The sequence below is a fragment of the Oncorhynchus gorbuscha genome, linkage group LG12 (genome assembly GCF_021184085.1).
Source record: "Oncorhynchus gorbuscha isolate QuinsamMale2020 ecotype Even-year linkage group LG12, OgorEven_v1.0, whole genome shotgun sequence".
NCBI classification, from domain to species: Eukaryota; Metazoa; Chordata; class Actinopteri; order Salmoniformes; family Salmonidae; genus Oncorhynchus; species Oncorhynchus gorbuscha.
Genome location: NC_060184.1, coordinates 38,774,137 through 38,792,307, shown reverse-complemented (window position 1 = coordinate 38,792,307; position 18,171 = coordinate 38,774,137). Strand labels below are relative to the sequence as shown.

The 18,171-nt window shown below is 44.0% G+C and overlaps 2 protein-coding genes across 11 annotated transcripts in view; both read left to right on the top strand.

Annotated features, from left to right (window-relative positions):
• LOC123990987 (ena/VASP-like protein) overlaps positions 1 to 5,852 on the top strand; it is a 65,097-nt gene extending 59,245 nt beyond the window's left edge. For 5 of the 7 annotated variants that reach the window (XM_046292067.1, XM_046292062.1, XM_046292064.1 and 2 more), the window contains exons 6-13: positions 100 to 380; positions 828 to 934; positions 1,125 to 1,164; positions 1,277 to 1,331; positions 1,533 to 1,593; positions 4,305 to 4,365; positions 4,461 to 4,518; positions 4,696 to 5,852. In XM_046292067.1, coding sequence (XP_046148023.1) covers positions 100 to 380; positions 828 to 934; positions 1,125 to 1,164; positions 1,277 to 1,331; positions 1,533 to 1,593; positions 4,305 to 4,365; positions 4,461 to 4,518; positions 4,696 to 4,733 — 701 coding nt within the window. In that variant the 3' untranslated portion in view covers positions 4,734 to 5,852. The remainder of the gene's footprint in view (positions 1 to 99; positions 381 to 827; positions 935 to 1,124; positions 1,165 to 1,276; positions 1,332 to 1,532; positions 1,594 to 4,304; positions 4,366 to 4,460; positions 4,519 to 4,695) is intronic. The other 2 variants (XM_046292063.1, XM_046292065.1) reach the window with 1 other exon arrangement.
• A 1,077-nt stretch (positions 5,853 to 6,929) lies between these two features.
• On the top strand, positions 6,930 to 11,185 carry LOC123990986 (transcriptional repressor protein YY1-like). 4 transcript variants are annotated; one of them, XR_006830735.1, is made up of 7 exons: positions 6,930 to 7,619; positions 8,690 to 8,852; positions 9,150 to 9,194; positions 9,426 to 9,486; positions 9,620 to 9,778; positions 10,056 to 10,364; positions 10,482 to 11,185. XR_006830735.1 is itself a non-coding variant. In XM_046292059.1 (6 exons), the coding sequence occupies exons 1-6, from the start codon at positions 7,070 to 7,072 to the stop codon at positions 10,236 to 10,238; spliced, it is 1,161 nt and encodes a 386-aa protein (XP_046148015.1). In that variant the 5' UTR covers positions 6,930 to 7,069; the 3' UTR covers positions 10,239 to 11,185. The 4 variants fall into 4 exon arrangements, 3 of the variants coding, with proteins under 3 accessions (XP_046148015.1, XP_046148016.1, XP_046148017.1); XM_046292059.1 differs by having other exon boundaries at positions 10,056 to 11,185; XM_046292060.1 differs by having other exon boundaries at positions 6,934 to 7,619; positions 8,702 to 8,852; positions 10,056 to 11,185.
• Positions 11,186 to 18,171: the final 6,986 nt, after the last annotated feature.

Sequence of the window (18,171 nt, the reverse complement as noted above, 5' to 3'; positions counted from 1 at the left end):
AAACGCTAAACTCAACCTACTGAACAGTGAAATGGAAATGTTTTAAAAGTAAAGTATTTTCTCTCTTCTCTTCCTCTCGCCCTCTCTCAATTTCACCAGGCTCTCCTTTCCCGGGCCATCCCGGTGTGCTTTCTGTAGCCCCCCCAGCCCCCATGCCGCCCCCCATGTCCATGGGCTCCTCTTTAGGTGGAGGCCCCCCCTCCCTGGGTGCCCCTATGCCTCCTCCCCCTCCCGGGCCCCCTCCCCCCTCGGCAGGTGCTCCCCCTCCCCCCCTGCCTCCTCCACTGCCCATGAGTGGAGGGGGACAAGGTGAGGAGGCTCCCGCCCCAACGGGACTTGCCGCAATGATCGCTGGAGCCAAACTGCGCCGCGTCAATAGAGTAAGATGCCAATCACACGAATCACCATGTTACATAACATAAAGTAGTGCATGGACTTACCCTCTCAGACAATCTATCAATACCGTCATAGACATGGGGATGTAAGAGCATCCTATGAGGGTTTATAAAGATGTAATGAGCTTTATAGTAGTAACAAAAAGGCCCAGGCAAACACACTGCGTGTGCATCTCAAAAGTCTAAAGACTCTCCTCCTCCTCTTCTTCATTCCTTCATCTGCACTGATCTCATAACAGAGGATGTGTGAAAGCACAATGTTCACCATGCCCAGCTCTTTCCTATCAGTGGAGCAATATTAGGAAAGGAAGCCCCTTCAGACCCTTAACTTGTGCTCCGCCTCTTACAACCAGGTGACGTCACACACACGCCGTTCTATCCTCACCTAACATACTGTATGTGTGTGTGTGTGTGTCTTCCTTCTCTCTCCAGCCTGAGGACTCCAACTCTTCAGGATCGGGGGCCAAAAACGATGCCAACAGGACGAGTGGCAGCAGCGGAGGACTGATGGAGGAGATGAATGCTCTGCTGGCGCGGAGGTCAGAGCATAGAGTTAGAAACACTAGAACAGACATTCCTATTCAGAGCATTGTTAAAACCACCACAACAGACATCTCTATTCAACGTAATTTCCTGTCATATGTGGAGTGGGCCGGCAGCCATATTGAATGTACTACTTTGATATCAAACGGAATGAGGGCCTGACTTGAGGCTTCTTCTTGCCCCCAGAAGGAAAGCAGCGTCAGAGAAGCCTGAAGACAGCCAAAACGTGAGTGATGCTGCCTGATGATACAACAGTGACATATGTCTCTTTTCATCATTAAATGTATGGCTCACTTCTCCTTAATTGACCTCAACATTTTCCTCCTGTTGTTTTTCAGGATGACCCCAATGGATCCCCTTCACCCAGCACCAGGGGTGGACAAAACGCCACAGGTACTACAGTCATACACACTATATACAATATATACAGTACAAATACAACATCATATATACTGTACTACACAAGGCAACACAATGTATACTGTACGACACAAGAACAACACAATGTATACTGTATAGAAACAATACAATTGACATGTTTAGGTAATGTTTTCCCTCACCTGACCCCTGTCTTCTCTTCTCCTTCCCTCTCAGATGGAGGGAAGAAGCCATGGGACAGAGCCAACTCTGCCGAGAGGTCATCACTGGTGTCAAGGTGAGAACCTGAGGGACTCAGTCAGTCTGCCAACATACATCTCATAATTAATCAACAAGGCTGGCACGAAGACAGCATTGAATAAGCTGTATACCGCCATAAGCAAAGAAGAAAACGCTCACCCAGAGGTGGCGCTCCTAGTAGCCGGGGACTTTAATGCAGGGAAACTTGTTCAACCAGAGGGGAAAAAAACTCTGGACCACTTTTACTCGACACACAGAGACGCATACAAAGCTCTCCCTCGCCATCCATTTGGAAAATCTGACCATAATTCTACCCTCCTGATTCCTGATTACAAGCAAAAATTAAAGCAGGAAGCACCTGCTTCCTCCGATGGCATTGAGGAGTATACCACATCAGTCACTGTCTTCATCAATAAGTGCATCGATGACGTCGTCCCCACAGTGACCGTACGTACATACCCCAACCAGAAGCCATGGATTACAGGCAACATCCGCACTGAGCTAAAGGCTAGAACTGCCGCTTTCAAGGAACGGACCTCTAACCTAGAAGCTTATAAGAAATCCCGCTATGCCCTCCGACGAACCATTAAACAAGCAAAGCATCAATACAGGACTAAGATCGAATCATACTACACCGGCTCTGACGCTCGTCGGCTGTGGCAGGGCTTGCAAACTATTACAGACTACAAAGGGAAGCGCAGCCGAGAGCTGCCTAGTGAGCCTACCAGACGAGCTAAACTACTTCTATGCTCGCTTCGAGGCAGATAACACTGAAACATGCATGAGTGCACCAGCTGTTCTGCACAACTGTGTGATCATGTTCTCCGCTGTCGATGTGAGTAAGACCTTTAAACAGATCAACATTCACAAGGCCGCAGGGCCAGACGGAATACTGCGAGCATGCGCTGATCAACTTGCAAGTGTCTTCACTGACATCTTCAACCTCTCCCGGTCCGAGTCTGTAACACCAACATGTTTTAAGCAGACCACCATAGTGCCTGTGCCCAAAAACACTAAGGTAACCTGCCTAAATGACTACAGACCCATAGCACTCATGTCTGTAGCCATGAAGTGCTTTGAAAGGCTGGTCATGGTTCACATCAACACCATTATCCCAGAAACCCTAGACCCACTCCAATTTGCATACCGCCCCAACAGATCAACAGATGATGCAATCTGTATTGCACTCCACACTGCCCTTTCCCACCAGGACAAAAGGAACACCTGTGTGAGAATGCTATTCATTGACCACAGCTCAGCATTTTTTTTATGTATTTTTATTTCACCTTTATTTAACCAGGTAGGCTAGTTGAGAACAAGTTCTCATTTGCAACTGCGACCTGGCCAAGACAAAGCATAGCAATTTGACACATACAACAACACAGAGTTACACATGGAGTAAACAAAACAGCCAATAATACAGTAGAAAAAAAAGGGGAAAAAAAGTCTATGTACAGTGAGTGTAAATGAGGTAAGATAAGGGAGTTAAGGCAATAAATAGGCCATGGTGGCGAAGTAATTACAATATAGCAATTAAAACACTGGACTGGTAGATGTGCAGAAGATGAATGTGCAAGTAGAGATACTGGGGTGCAAAGGAGCAAGATAAATAAATAAATACTGTATGGGGATGTGGTAGGTAGATAGATGGGCTGTTTACAGATGGGCTATGTACAGGTGCAGTGATCTGTGAGTTGCTCTGACAGCATTCAACACTATAGTGCCCTCAAAGCTCAACAATAAGCTAAAGACCCTGGGACTAAACACCTCCCTCTGCAACTGGATCCTGGACTTCCTGATGGGCCCAAGACCGTCGTGAAGACAGCACGACAAAGCCTATTCCCCCTCAGGAGACTGAAAAAATTTGGCATGGGTCCTCAGATCCTTTAAAGGTTCTACGGCTGCAGCATCGAGAGCATCCTGGTTGCATCACTGCCTGGTATGGCAACTGCTCGGCCTCCGACCGCAAGGCGCTATAGAGGGTAGTGCGACTGGCCTAGTACATCACTGGGGTCAAGCTTCCTGTCATCCAGGACCTCTATACCAGTCAGTTCAGAGGAAGGCCCTAAAAATGGTCAAATACTCCAGCCACCCTCTTCAAAGACTGTTCCCTCTGCTACCGTATGGCAAGCGGTACCGGAGCGCCAAATCTAGATCCATGAGGCTTCTGAACAGCTTCTCCCCCAAAGCCATAAGACTCCTGAACATCTAATCAAATGGCTACCCAGACTATTTGCAGTCCCCTCCCTTCCCTCGTTTACACCACTGCTACTCTCTGTTGTCATCTATGCATAGTCACTTTAATAACTCTACCTACATTTACATATTACCTCAACTAACCGGTGCACATTGACTCTGTATCGGTACCCCCCTGTATATAGTCTCGCTATTGTTATTTTACTGCTGCTCTTTAATTACTCGTTACTTCTATTTATTATTCTTATCCATATTTTTTTTAAACTGCATTGTTGGTTAGGGGCTCGTAAGTAAGCATTTCACTGTAAGGGCCTACACCTGTTGTATTTGGCACATCTGACTAATACAATTGGATTTGATTTGAATCAAGGGTTTAGCTGTTTAACTGTGTAAATGACTGTACATGTTTCCCTCTGTGCACTTAATGCCTTATATGTGCTCTTGTTTTTCTCGTGCATGTTCGCTCTGTGTGCATTTGTCAAATGAATACATTGAAACACACCAATGATATAATGAAGGGTGTAACTGTGAGAGTGTTTTACCTTTCTGTAGGGTACGACCTGTGGGGAGTAGCAGCGACACAGACGCCTTAGACTTTGACAGAATGAAGCAGGTAAGGTGGCCTGCAATCAGTCAGTGGCACATACGCTTTGTAAATCTGAAGAGGTATTATACCTGTTATGGTTAACTCGTTTGTCCTTGAAACAGGAAATCTTGGACGAAGTCGTTCGTGAATTGCACAAGGTGAAGGATGAGATCATTGATGGTACGTCATCCTCGCTCACCTCGCCAGAGAATGTCTCCATGGGAAATTGAGTGTAGTTTCCTACACATACGTTTGTACCTGATCAAATGTGCTTGTTATTATTGGGCTTTGACAGCACCTTTTATGTTTATGACATGGCCTGTAACACTCCTCGTGTGTGTCTCTTCTCTCTTCCAGCCATTAGACAAGAACTGAGCAGAATCAGTACGACATAATCTTTCATGTGACCCCAGCTTTTGGAACCATCGTCCCCCACGCCAACTACTGTTAGGAAGCAAGGAGAGGATCAAAGGCCCGGACGACGACCTTTTATTTATTGTACATTGCTGTGATGTTGTAGCAACGTAACAATGTTGCTGTAAGACTACAGGAATGTTACGTTTGGTTTGGAAGAATAGGACGGATGGACACTCTCACTGCTTTTCTCTGTTTCTTTGGTTTAGGTTTTCTCTCTCTTTTTCCCTTCGATCTGTCCATCGGTAACCCATGTTTGCTGTTCTTTTTTTCCAGTCTAAAAGGCAACATTTATTCAATTCAATGAAGTAACCTCAAGGAGTTTATTGTTTTGTTTAAAAAAAAAAAATGTTGTTTGGGGTTATTATTACTTACCATTGTCATGATTATGACTATTATTTTTATTATTGTAGATGTAATGGTGTGAACATGAATCGTAGTAGTTTAAGTGATGGCAATAGTAAAAATGACAAAATAATCATGATAATGATATGGATGATGATAATAATAACACATCATTTTATGTCAGCCTTTTATATTTTATATTGTATTTTTTTTCCTTTTGGTTTTGTTTTAAAATACAATAATATGCACATACGGATTTCTTTCTCATGACCTGACCTTGAGATTTCTTGAAGAGTTTTGTATCCTTTTTCGCCAACACAGTTTTGTGTGTGTGTGTGTGTGTGTGTGTGTGTGTGTGTGTGTGTGTGTGTGTGTGTGTGTGTGTGTGTGTGTGTGTGTGTGTGTGTGTGTGTGTGTGTGTGTGTGTGTGTGTGTGTGTGTGTGTGTGTGTGTGTGTGTGTGTGTGTGTGGAATCACTGACTGAAAGATTTTTAAAAACAGGTCTTTAACCTGAAAGGGAGGGTGGTATATATAAACTATTGCTTTTTGGATATTGCAATCTTATGAAAAGGAAAACATCAATTCACCAGAGTATTTGTGATGATGTTGTTAAAAATGTTTATTGGCTGCAAGAATAAGTATTGTTCGTTTTATTATTTACTTTTATGACCAAGTGCTTCCTGGTTTAAAAATTTTTAAACGACACACACTACATTAAAAATGAATTCAAATAAAACTGTGAACAATGTCTTGGATACACAAAGTGGTCTCTGATTGTGAGAGTTTTGTCTGTTCTTTTTTTTTTAGTTGTGCTTGATTAACTGCTTGATTCAGTGTTCATTCTCAAGTATTCACCTAGTCAGACTGTGTATTCATACACTATGGGCCACTATGTACATCATTTGGTCTATCGGTTCCTTTCGGTTTTACTTTGTAACAACACATAATATACTATCCTGGGTTCGAATTCATTGGGGATCAATTTAGAGCAGTGCAATGTATAGGGTTGAATGATTCACTACATAAAGGAGATCCTGATAAGAATAGACTCTTGCAGGCAGTAGGCGGGATAGGTATTGCAGATACATGACTGCACCACAAGAGACAATACAATATACTGTCTGGAATGTGGATTTTGTCCCCATGTATATACCGCCATCTGGAGGTCAGATTAGGAAAGAGGTCAAAGACCAGCTACTGTATATAGAGCAACCTACTTTACAGTAAAGGTGTATTTGTAGAAAACCCAACAAACATAAATCAAGGGCAGTATTTCCCTTTGGATGTGTAGGGTAATACTCAAGAAGTATATGAAACGGTATGAAATACATCTATAGAATTAGATGGGCCAAATGCCCGTGGGTATTTGAGGTGGCCGCTTCTCTACCAGGGCTTACCAAACTCGGTGCTGCCCCCCCCCGCGGGTGCATGTTTTCTTTTTTTGCCCTATCATAACACAGCTGATTCAAATAACCAACTCATCATGAAGCTTTGATTATTTGAATCAGCTGTGTAGTGCTAGGGGGAAAAAAATAAAATAAAAACATGCTCCTTTGGGGTGCCCCATGACTGAGTTTGGGAAACCTCGGTCTATGAAATAGTAATTTTCTGCATTGAGAAAACTATTTAAGTCTTATGTTGCATTACGCATAGCAGTGAGTTGGTCTTTGTGGCCCTTCATGTTTTAGCAACCAAATAAATATTCACCAAGCCATTCATTTATTAATTCATATGTGATTCATTTTATGTTTTGGTCTAAACATATCCCTCACCAGACACCATGTTCCAGAAGTCTCGCGATGTTTTTTGGGGGGGGCAATAGTGGCGACGGGAATTGGTGGTGTGGGACGGAATTGAGTTAGATAGCTATTTGCGTTATCGTAGAGAGAGAGAGAACCGGAACAGGGGGTGTGTTTGTTGGGCAAACGAACACAGCACAGGGTGCGTGAGAAGCAAGCTGGCGGAATTCAACATGGCATCCGGCGATACGCTGTATATTGAGGCGGACGGCTCGGAGATGCCGGCCGAAATAGTGGAGTTGCACGAGATAGAGGTGGAAACGATACCAGTGGAGACTATAGAGACTACGGTGGTCGGGGAAGAAGACGACGACGACGACGACGATGATGATGACCAGCCGATGATAGCACTTCAGCCGCTGGTATCAGACGACCCGAATTCGATCCACCACCACCATCAAGAAGTGATCCTAGTGCAGACTAGAGAGGAAGTTGTTGGCGGGGATGATTCGGATATGCATGCGGACGGGAGTTACGAGGATCAAATCCTCATCCCCGTCCCAGCACCCGGCGTCGAAGACGAGTACATCGAACAGACTCTGGTGACTGTGGCCGGGAAAAGCTCGGTGGGTCGGATGAAAAGAGGGGGAGGCGGCAGTGGCAAGAAAGCGGGGAAAAAGAGCTATTTGGGTGCTGCAGAAGCAAGCGGTAGAAAATGGGAACAGAAGCAGGTGCAAATAAAGACTCTGGAGGGGGAATTCTCTGTTACAATGTGGGCTTCGGGTAAGTGGTCGGTTGTATGTAATCTGTCAATTCGAAAAGTGTATCTCGCTCCCGGCATTGTTCGTTAGCCTGTGCAAGGGGCCTTGTTGCAGGGCGTTGTCCTTCTGCACCAGTCTATTTCCTCGGGTAGTTCACCAGGCCACGGTCGGGATCACTTTGAGTTGTTTTCGGTGCAGAATTGCCTGTCGGTTAGGTTGAAATGTTTTTGTTATGAAGGGAGGCCATGTTTTTAGATGTTGATGGGCGCCGCCATGTTCCCCGAGAACCAGTATGGCGGCCCGAAAAAATGGCGATAGAGCGGCGGGGCGAAGATGGCGGCGGTTGGGGGAGCAAGCGCGCTGTTGGCTCCAGAGACTAGGCCGCGGTGGCGTAGCCAGCTAGCTATTTTCCACTCGGTTAACTAGCTAGTTGGCTATGCGGACAATTAGTTAGCTGCCGCCGTGATCATCTAGATCAGTAACCCTTTAATTTAGCACCAGTTGAGTTTTAACTTAGATTTTAAATAGCTGGGAAAATATATTTGTTTGCTTAAAAACGAGTCACATTTATAGTCTTAGCCCACGCATTGATGCACACACTTTTCGTCTGCATAACCAGCTAACGTTAGCTAGCTTTAAAAATATATATATATATATATTAGCTCTTACTGTTAACAAATGTTCTATAAGTTACAGCTAGCGAGTTTCCAACACAAGTAAGACGTTCCTAAACACGAAGACCCTTCCAGTATTGCATGAGCAACGTGTGTCCGCATTTGGATTATGCATGATTGATACATTAGAATTATAGTCCCCGGTTCGCTTGCTAGTAAACCCATTATAATGTGGCTACAAAAAATAAATATGCGACTACCATCAGGGCTAGACATTATTTTGGCCGGTGCAGGGGGATCAAGGTGATGCATGATTGTATACATTGTATTTACTTTTGGTAATAACACAGCCAGACTAGGTACACTGTCTAGAAATATTGCTGCAGTATTGTTGTTAACATGCCTGTTTTTCAAACTGCGATGGTGTACCCCGGTCTTGTAAGGCTATTTTCGGTTAAGTCCCTGCATTGTATCCTAGATGACAAAAAAGACATCGACCATGAGTCGGTTGTTGAAGAACAGATAATTGGTGACAATTCCCCTCCGGACTACTCTGAATACATGACTGGGAAGAAGCTGCCCCCTGGAGGGATACCTGGCATCGACCTGTCAGACCCCAAACAGCTGGCAGAGTTCGCCAGGTCAGTGTCTGTCTGTTTAAACTCACCTGTCCATCAAGGATATATACAATGAACACACAACTATTGCATAGTCTAAGCTCTGACACACAAATAATTGTGGCACACCTTGTAAAGTGGTATTTAGCAAGATGCCAGGATTTGTGATTCTCTTCATGTTGCCTGGCTACTCAAGTCTTGGAAGGTAGCACTTGATGTGGCAGCTTTCCTGTAGTAGATGTCGGAGGTATATAGCCTAATCTCCTTCCTAAAGGGAGTGATGAGCTCTTTCTGACTCCCGTTTGGATGTTGTGTTCTTAGCCCCTTCAGTAACTCTGCGGGTCCCTATGGTCAGAGCCCAGTGCGGTAAGTTCTAGACTTCAACCCACGCACTGACACAGAGCACCTGGACACAGTGAAAGGAGGGAACCGGCTGTTTCAGCCATGCTGAAACTCTTCCATGGGTGCTGGTTTATATTATTTGGTTAGCAATTGAACATGGTTACTTGAATTGTGTATATGGGCAACATTATTTGAGTTCTGTTTCCTGTGAATGCAATAGGATGAAAGTTACCTCCATATCTGATGTTTTCTCAGGATGAAGCCGAGGAAGATAAAAGAAGATGACGCTCCCAGGACGATAGCCTGCCCTCATAAAGTAAGTAGTCAGTTTCCAGCAGTATCTTTCCTACCCGGTCTCTTTCAGTTTATGCCCGACTTGACAGTTGTCTTGGTCCCCATTGAACTGTAAGGCGTCCCACGTGGCTCAATAACGGAACTCTCTCACTCAGGGCTGTACTAAGATGTTCAGGGACAACTCGGCGATGAGGAAGCATCTCCACACCCACGGGCCTCGCGTGCACGTTTGTGCCGAGTGTGGCAAGGCCTTCGTAGAGAGCTCTAAACTCAAACGCCACCAACTCGTTCACACAGGGGAGAAACCCTTCCAGGTACAATACCCAGACACACACACTCACATAAAGGAGAAACCCTCCCAAGTACTCTGTTTGACACTGTAGTGTAAAATTTTTGCCGTGGAGTTTATTCACAAATTTAAAATAAGTCCCTTAACTTGCATTGAGGTTCTGCGTACATTTTACTAGGACATTGACCCAAAAAGACTAATGCATGTTGAGCACTGAATTTAACTGCACACACTTACTATTAATTTGTATATCCTAATAAATGTTTCTTGTTGTCCATCCATGGTCTCCTTTCTGTGTGCAGTGTACTTTTGAGGGCTGTGGGAAGAGGTTTTCGCTGGACTTTAACCTGCGCACACACGTTCGTATCCACACCGGAGACCGGCCCTACGTATGCCCCTTTGACGGCTGCAATAAGAAGTTTGCCCAGTCAACCAACCTCAAGTCTCACATCCTCACACACGCCAAAGCTAAAAACAACCAATGAGAGCCCTCTGACCTGCCCCAAATCCCACCCCCACAGCAGCATCTTAATGACACCACACGTCAACGTCCTTTGAGGAAAGAAACAAATGGGGGGGGGAGAAGAATAAAGACTAAAGAAATTCAGAAGGTACTGAAATTCTCCCCCCCTCTTCTTCTCCTATTGGATAGGCTGAGTAACGTACAGCGGCACTCTTGAAAAATAATAAACCCTCCTCCCATCCCCCTCTCTCTCCTCCCTTCATAGTGGCATCATGTTGTTGCCAGAAATATGGAACTCGTGGACAAACATCAGAGACTATTCTTTCTACAATGGAGCTGTGAGAGGGAGGGAGCAATCTGTTTGTTTTCCCACTTTAAATGAATTTCCACTGACCGGTCTTCATATCTACTGCATAGCTTTTAATTTTCTATTTCTCCAAGTGTGCATATTGTACACTTATTTTGGGATATGTTCAGTAAGAGAATTTGATTATTATTGAGATCCGCTTACCATATGATAGTCCCTCAGACAAGACTTACTGTACCATCACATAGCTTCAAATAGTATTTTCTGTAAAAAGTTTTGGTTTGCATATTCATCCCTACTTTTGGTTGTATTCCTTCTAACCATTAAAAAATCTTGTATACTTGTATTGTATGGCTGTATTGAAATGATGTAGACCTTGATAGAGGTGTGATTTAAAAGTGTTAACCAATTTAACTTTTAGTCATGAGTTGCTTTCTTTTATATGGATTGTCTCCTTGCAGAGAAACGTGTCCCTACTGTTGATTCACTGCAAGCCTGTCTCTGTTGGAATACTGGAACACATCAAATGAAATCGCCAGTGTGACCATCAGTTTCTTTGTTAGAATGTAATGTACAGGCGTCCGTCAACCATGAACTTTCTTTGTTGATATTTACACCCATGTATTTCAATGGCCCACAATAAAACGGTCATCCCAAATCCATTTTTTTTCTTTTCTCATTCCTTTTCTAGGCCTGGGGTGTAATCATTAGTCCAAAATGTTGCATTTGCAATTAAAACAAGTAAACATAAAAAGCAAATTCAGGTAGGTCCCTCCCTGTTTGTTTCCTAGTGAATAGATCCCCAGATGTGAGCCCGGAGTGTTTCTCGTAAGTGTGGTAAAAAAACACATATTGCTTGCATAATACTGGAGACATGGGCTCAAACCTAAATTGACCCCTGTGCACTTCTGGAGATCTGATTTATTGGTATAAGCAATATGGTGAAACTTCCACCTAGTCTATCAAAGGGCAAGGTGGTGCTGTTGCCATAATACTAACACCTCTGATCTCCACAAGTGTATAGGGATTGAAGGAATAATCCCATTCCACATCCAACTGTATTTAGTTTTTTTTTTCAATAGTGCACTGCTGATAATAGTCCCGCATGTCAGCAATTAAATTTTCAAGATAGGACTTTCAAAAAGTAAAATTGTGATTTGTGGTATTTTACCTTTCAACCTTTTAACTTTCAACCTAATTTTACTGTGAATTCACATTAGTTGACAACTCAACCAAATGTAAATCAAAACTAGACGTTGAACTGACGTCGGTGCCCAGTATTGTTTTTATTTGAAATAAGAAGTGGCAGAGGCTTGTTGAAATTGAGCTGCTAATCTCTCAAGTGGTTATTAAACTTTTCCTGTTACTGATGTGCAGTGAACTTCTGGCGCCCTAGCGGCACCTGGCATCACCCAGGTTGGTACTACAGAATGTTTTAGGGAGTGGTTTACCACAGAGCGGCTGGGGATGGGGTGCCTTGATCAATGGCTTCGGATCTGTCCTCGGGTCTTCCCCTCCTGCTGGAGGTGACCACCATCCCCCTTGTTCAAACCAGCTTCATCGGGGCATTCAGACGAGCCAGGGACTTTGAGGGGGAAGACTGTGCTCAGACTCAGACTGTCTCAACTCCACTATCTTACCATGCAGCCCATAAACGATCAATTACTTAATTCTTGTTTTTGTTTCAAAGCGTTTTTGAGATTCTTCTAAATTAAATAATATATGATGCAAAACGTATCATCAAGGCAAGTTACAATTTGCTTTTTGAAAGTCCTATATCTTGAAAACCTGATTGCTGACATTTAAAACATTTTGGGACTATGAACAGTCCTTCAAAAATACCAAAATATTGTTTTTGAGTGGATTATTCCTTTAAGGGTCGATATGAGATTAGGCAATAGTTTATTGCTTGTCAATACTGGTGAGAAAGATTAGGCTACCTGAGCAATCATTTTAGATACTGAACAAAAATATAAACACAACATGTAAAGTGTTGGTCCCATGTTTCATGAGCTGAAATAAAAGATCCCAGAAATGTCCCATATGCACTTATAAGCTTATTTCTCTCAAATTTGGTGCACAAACGTGTATTTCATCCCTGTTAGTGAGCATTTCTCCTTTGTCAAGATAATCAATCAACCTGACAGGTGTGGCATATCAAGAAGCTGATTAAACAGCATGCCCATTACACAGGTGCACCTTGTGCTGGGGACCATAAAAGGCCACTCTAGAATGTGCAGTTTTGTCACACAATACAATGCTACAGATGTCTCAAGTGTTGCGGGAGCATGCAATTTGCATGCTGACTGAAGGAATGTCCACCAGAGCGGTTGCCAGAGAATTGAATGTTCATTTCTCTACCATAAGCTGCCTCCAATGTCGTTTTAGAGAATTTGGCAGTACGTCCAACCGGCCTCACAACCGTAGACCACGTGTATAGCATTGTGTGGGCAAGGGATTTGGTGTCAACATTGTGAACACAGTGCCCTGTGGTCGTGGTGCGGTTATGGTATGGGCATGCATAAGCTACGGACAATGCACACAATTTCATTTTGTCGATGGCAATTTGAATGCACAGAGATACCGGTACGAGATCCCGAGGCCCACTGTCATGCCATTCATCCGCCGCCATCACCGCATGATGTTGCATGGCCCCATGTCGCAATGTACACAATTCCTGGAAGATGAAAATGGCCCAGTTCTTCTTCGGCCTGCATACTCACCAGACATGTCACCCATTGAGCATTTTTGGGATATCCTGGATCAACGTGTACAACAGCGTGTTCCAGTTCCCGCCAATATCCAGCAACTTCACACAGCAATTGAAGAGTGGGACAACATTCCACAGGCCACAATTAACAACCTGATCAACTCTATGCAAAGGAAATATGTCCCGCTGCATGAGGCAAATGGTGGTCACACCAGATACTGACTGGCTTTCTGATCCACGGCCAGACCTTTTTCTTAAGGTATCTATGACCAACAGATGCATACTGTATCTGTATTCCCAGTTATGTGAAATTCATTCATTAGGGCCTAGTGAATGTATTTCAAATGACTGATTTCCTGACATGAACTGTAACTCAGTCAAATCTTTCAAATTGTGTCATGTTGCGTTTTATATTTTTGTTCAGTATACATGGAGTGCCCAGGGGAAGGGCTAGCCGGGTAGGTAGGTGCTAGGGGCCGATTTGGAACCGAGCCATGGTTGTTAATACAAAGGCAGGTGTTCTGTGCTGTTCTGCATGAGCTGCAGGTTTTTCCCACATACCTCAGCATTCTGCTGATCCTGCTTCCAGGAACTCTTGGCCTCATCAATGATCAAGTCTGACAGTAGTCCGTTTTACTGACACGCTGTGGTGAAGTTGAGAAAATGCATCAAAACAGACTATTCACAAGTTCAGAGAACGTTTTTACCCTTCCCCGCAGGGTGCAGTCTAGCAGTTTTACGGCCCTGTTACGCTATAACCATTGGGAGTCGGGCATTGCCAGAGTAAATCCTTCCTTTGAAATCATTGAAGGCTGCTACACTGCCTGTGTTGCGCTTGCGTTGCATCACGTCCAATGGCAGCGTCCAAGCTCAATAATCGCATTCATTCTATCTTGTGAATTGAAATAATGAGAGAGAAAGTAGATTTTTGGTTGCATATGGCCTCGACTATACACCACTGGTTATTGTACTAATATGTAATGAAGTCAAGAAGCTATCTAGCAGAAACTCTAGCTAGTTCACAATGTAAACGAAAGCAAATTGTGTAATTAGAGGATAATTTACTACAACCACGAGCAACAATTTAATGAGTACTTGCGAAAAACTGGACCAAAGCTATTGTACACGCATAATCGATGAATATGGGACAGTATGGGAAAATATCATTAAGGGGGCATTGGTAAATTCACCCTGGAGTGCCAGAGTGCGCTCTGGGCATTTATAAATGAGCGTTCAGAGCGCACTCTGCACTGGACCCTCTGGCCGAGGAGTAGGGTTGATCCAAGCGTTCTGACCTCACAAGTGCAGTCAAGCAGCGAAGCTAACTGGTTAAAGCTGGCTAGCTTGCTAGCTACTTCCAGACACAAATGAGAGAACCTCACTCTGACCATTTTACTCGCCCTAGCATAGCTGGTTAGGCTGTTTTCATGCAATAGAGAGCACTGGGGACTGTAATTATGCTGTTGGCAACAATTTAATTACGCTTTTTTTGCAGAGTTGACTGACACTGGCCATATTCATCGGGTGTTGTGCTTTCTTTAATTCATCACTTATTCTGCGCTCTGGCACACTCAGACGAGATTGCTCTGAAATCTGAGTAGATAGCCAGAGTGAATTTACAAACGCACCCATAATGTATCTACGAGAGCATAATCATGTTTTTTGGTTGAATACTAAATTGCCAAATTATCTACCCTACTCTGTGCCTCTAAAGAAAACTAATTGGGAGCAAGATCTGTTTTTGAGACACGGAAGATGACATTTCCACCATATGGCAAGCGTCTCAGCTGCAGTCGCGTATCCATCTTAAAGGATTACATCACTGGTGCTGGAACCACTGAGTTATGAAGAACGGCTGAAACTCCTGCTGCGACAGCAGTGCTTCTACTGTATGTTCATATTTTCCCAGATGTCGTTGGTGAAAATCTATTGGATGCGGGTGGCGGGTTTTGGGGCTATTTCTAAATTGTAAGACGGCTGCCGTGACAATTCTCTTAAAATAAATATACAGTACCAGACAAAAGTTTGGCCACACCTACTCATTCAAGGGTTTTTCTTTATTTTACTATTTTCTACATTAAAGAATCATAGGGAATACATCACAATTATGGAATAACATATATGAAATCGTGTAGCAACCCCAAAATAGTGTTAAACAAATCAAAATATATTTTATATTCTTCAAAGGAGCCACCCTTTGCCTTGATGACAGCTTTACACACTCTTGCCATTCTCTCAACCAGCTTCACCTGGAATGCTTTTCCAACAGTCTTGAAGGAATTCTCCCGCATATGCTGTGCACTTGTTGGCTGCTTTTCCTTCACTCTGCTGTCCAACTCATCCCAAACCATCTCAATTGGGTTGAGGTCGGGTGACTGTGGAGGCCAGGTCTTCTGATGCAGCACTCCATCATCCTCCTTGTTCAAAAAGGCCTTACACAGCCTGGAGGTGTTGTGTCATTGTCCTGTTGAAAAACAAATGATAGTCCCACTAAGCGCCAACCAGATGGGATGGAGTATCACTGAAGAATGCTGTTGTAGCCATGCTAATTAAGTGTGCCTTGAATTCTAAATAAATCACTGACAGTATCATCAGCAAAGAACCCCACACCATCACACCTCATCCATGCTTCACAGTGCTAACCACACATGCAGAGATCATCTGTTCACCTACTCTGCATTTCACAAAGACATGACGGTTGGAACCAAAAATGTCAAATTTGTACTCGTCAGACCAAAGGACAGATTTCCACCAGTCTGATGTCCATTGCTTGTGTTTCTTGGCCCAAGCAAGTCTCTTCTTATTATTGGTGTCCTTTAGTAGTGCTTTCTTTGCAGCAATTCGACCATGAAGGCCTGATTCACACAGTCTCCTCTGAACAGTTCATGTTGAGATGTGTGTCAATTTCTGAGGCTGGTCACTGATGATCTTATCCTCTGCAGCAGAGGTAACTCTGGGTCCTCCTTTCCTGTGGCGGTCCTCATGAGAGCCAGTTTCATCATAGCACTTGATGGTTTTTGCGACTGCACCTGAAGAAGTTCTTGACATTTTCCGGATTGACTGACCTTCATGTCTTAAAGTAATGATGGACTGTCATTTCTCTATATGAGCTGTTCTTGCCATGATATGGACTTGGTCGTTTACCAAATATACCACCCCTACCTTGTCACAACACAACTGATTGGCTCAAACGCATTAAGATGGGAAGAAATTCCACAAATTAACTTTTAACAAGGCACACTTGTTAATTGAAATGCATTCCAGGTGACTACCTCATGAAGCTGGTTGAAATAATGCCAAGAGTGTACAAAGCTGTTATCAAGGCAAAGGTGGCTATCGTTAGCTAATCGTTTGCGGTCTTATCGGCCGCTATCTGAATATGTCCATCGGACAATTTTCTTGGGTCACTATAACTATATCTATTTTGCCAATTGGCTTGGTCCCCTCTACCACATGGAACCCCACCAATCTACCAACGGAAACGCAAGAGGTGGCTAAAAACAGACCTCCATCCTCTGCCAGCTTGCTACCCATGGCCCGGCTAGCTGTCTGAATCGCCGTGACCCCAACCAACCTCACTACTCACTGGACCCTCATGATCACTCGACTAAGCATGCCTCTCCTTAATGTCAATATGCCTTGTCCATTGCTGTTCTGGTTAGTGTTTATTGGCTTATTTCACTGTAGAGCCTTTAGCCCTGCTCATTATACCTTATCCAACCTTTCACTTTCACCACCCACACATGCAATGTTATCACCTGGTTTCAATGATGTTTCTAGAAACAATATCTCTCTCATCATCACTCAATGCCTAGGTTTACCTCCACTGTATTCACATCCTACCATACCTTTGTCTGTACGTTATACCTTGAAGCTATTTTATCGCCCCCAGAAACCTGCTCCTTTTACTCTCTTCCAGACGTCCTAGACGACCAATTCTCATGGCTTTTAGCTGTACCCTTGTCCTACTCCTCCTCTGTTCCTCTGGTGATGTAGAGGTGAATCCAGGCCCTGCAGTGTCGACCTCCACTCCTATTCCCCAGGCGCTCTCTGTTGATGACTTCTGTAACTGTAATAGCCTTGGTTTCATGCATGTTAACATTAGAAGCCTCCTCACTAAGTTTGTTTTATTCGCTGCTTTAGCACACTCTGCCAACCCGGATGTCCTAGCCGTGTCTGAATCCTGGCTTAGGAAGACCACCAAAAATTCTGAAATCTCCATCCCTAACTACAAGATTCAGACAATATAGAACGACCAAAGGGGGCGGTGTTGCAATCTACTGCAGAGATAGCCTGCAGACTTATGTCCTACTATCCAGGTCTGCACCCAAACAATTTGAACTTCTACTTCTAAAAATCCACCTCTATAAAAACAAGTCTCTCACCATTGCCGTCTACTATAGACCACCCTCTGCCCCCAGCTGTGCTCTGGACATCATATGTGAACTGATTACCCCCCATCTATCTTCAGAGCTCGTGCTGCTAGTTGACCTACACTGGGACATGCTTAACACCCCAGCCATCCTACAATCTAAGCTTGATGCCCTCAATCTCACACAAAAATCAATGAACCTACCAGGTACCACCCCAATGCCATAAACACGGGCACCCTCATAGATATCATCCTAACCAACTTGCCCTCTAAATACACCTCTGCTGTTTTCAACCAAGATCTCAGCGATCACTGCCTCATTGCCTGCATCCATAATGGGTCAGCGGTCAAACGACCTCCACTCAAACGCTCCCTGAAACACTTCAGTGAGCAGGCCTTTCTAATCGACCTGGCCCGGGTATCCTGGAAGGACATTGACCTCATCCCATCAGTAAAGGATGCCCGGTTATTTAAAAACAAAATGCCTTCCTTCTTAAAAAAGCATACACAAATTTAGAACCAGGAACAGATAAGGTCCTTGGTTCTCTCCAGACCTGACTGCCCTT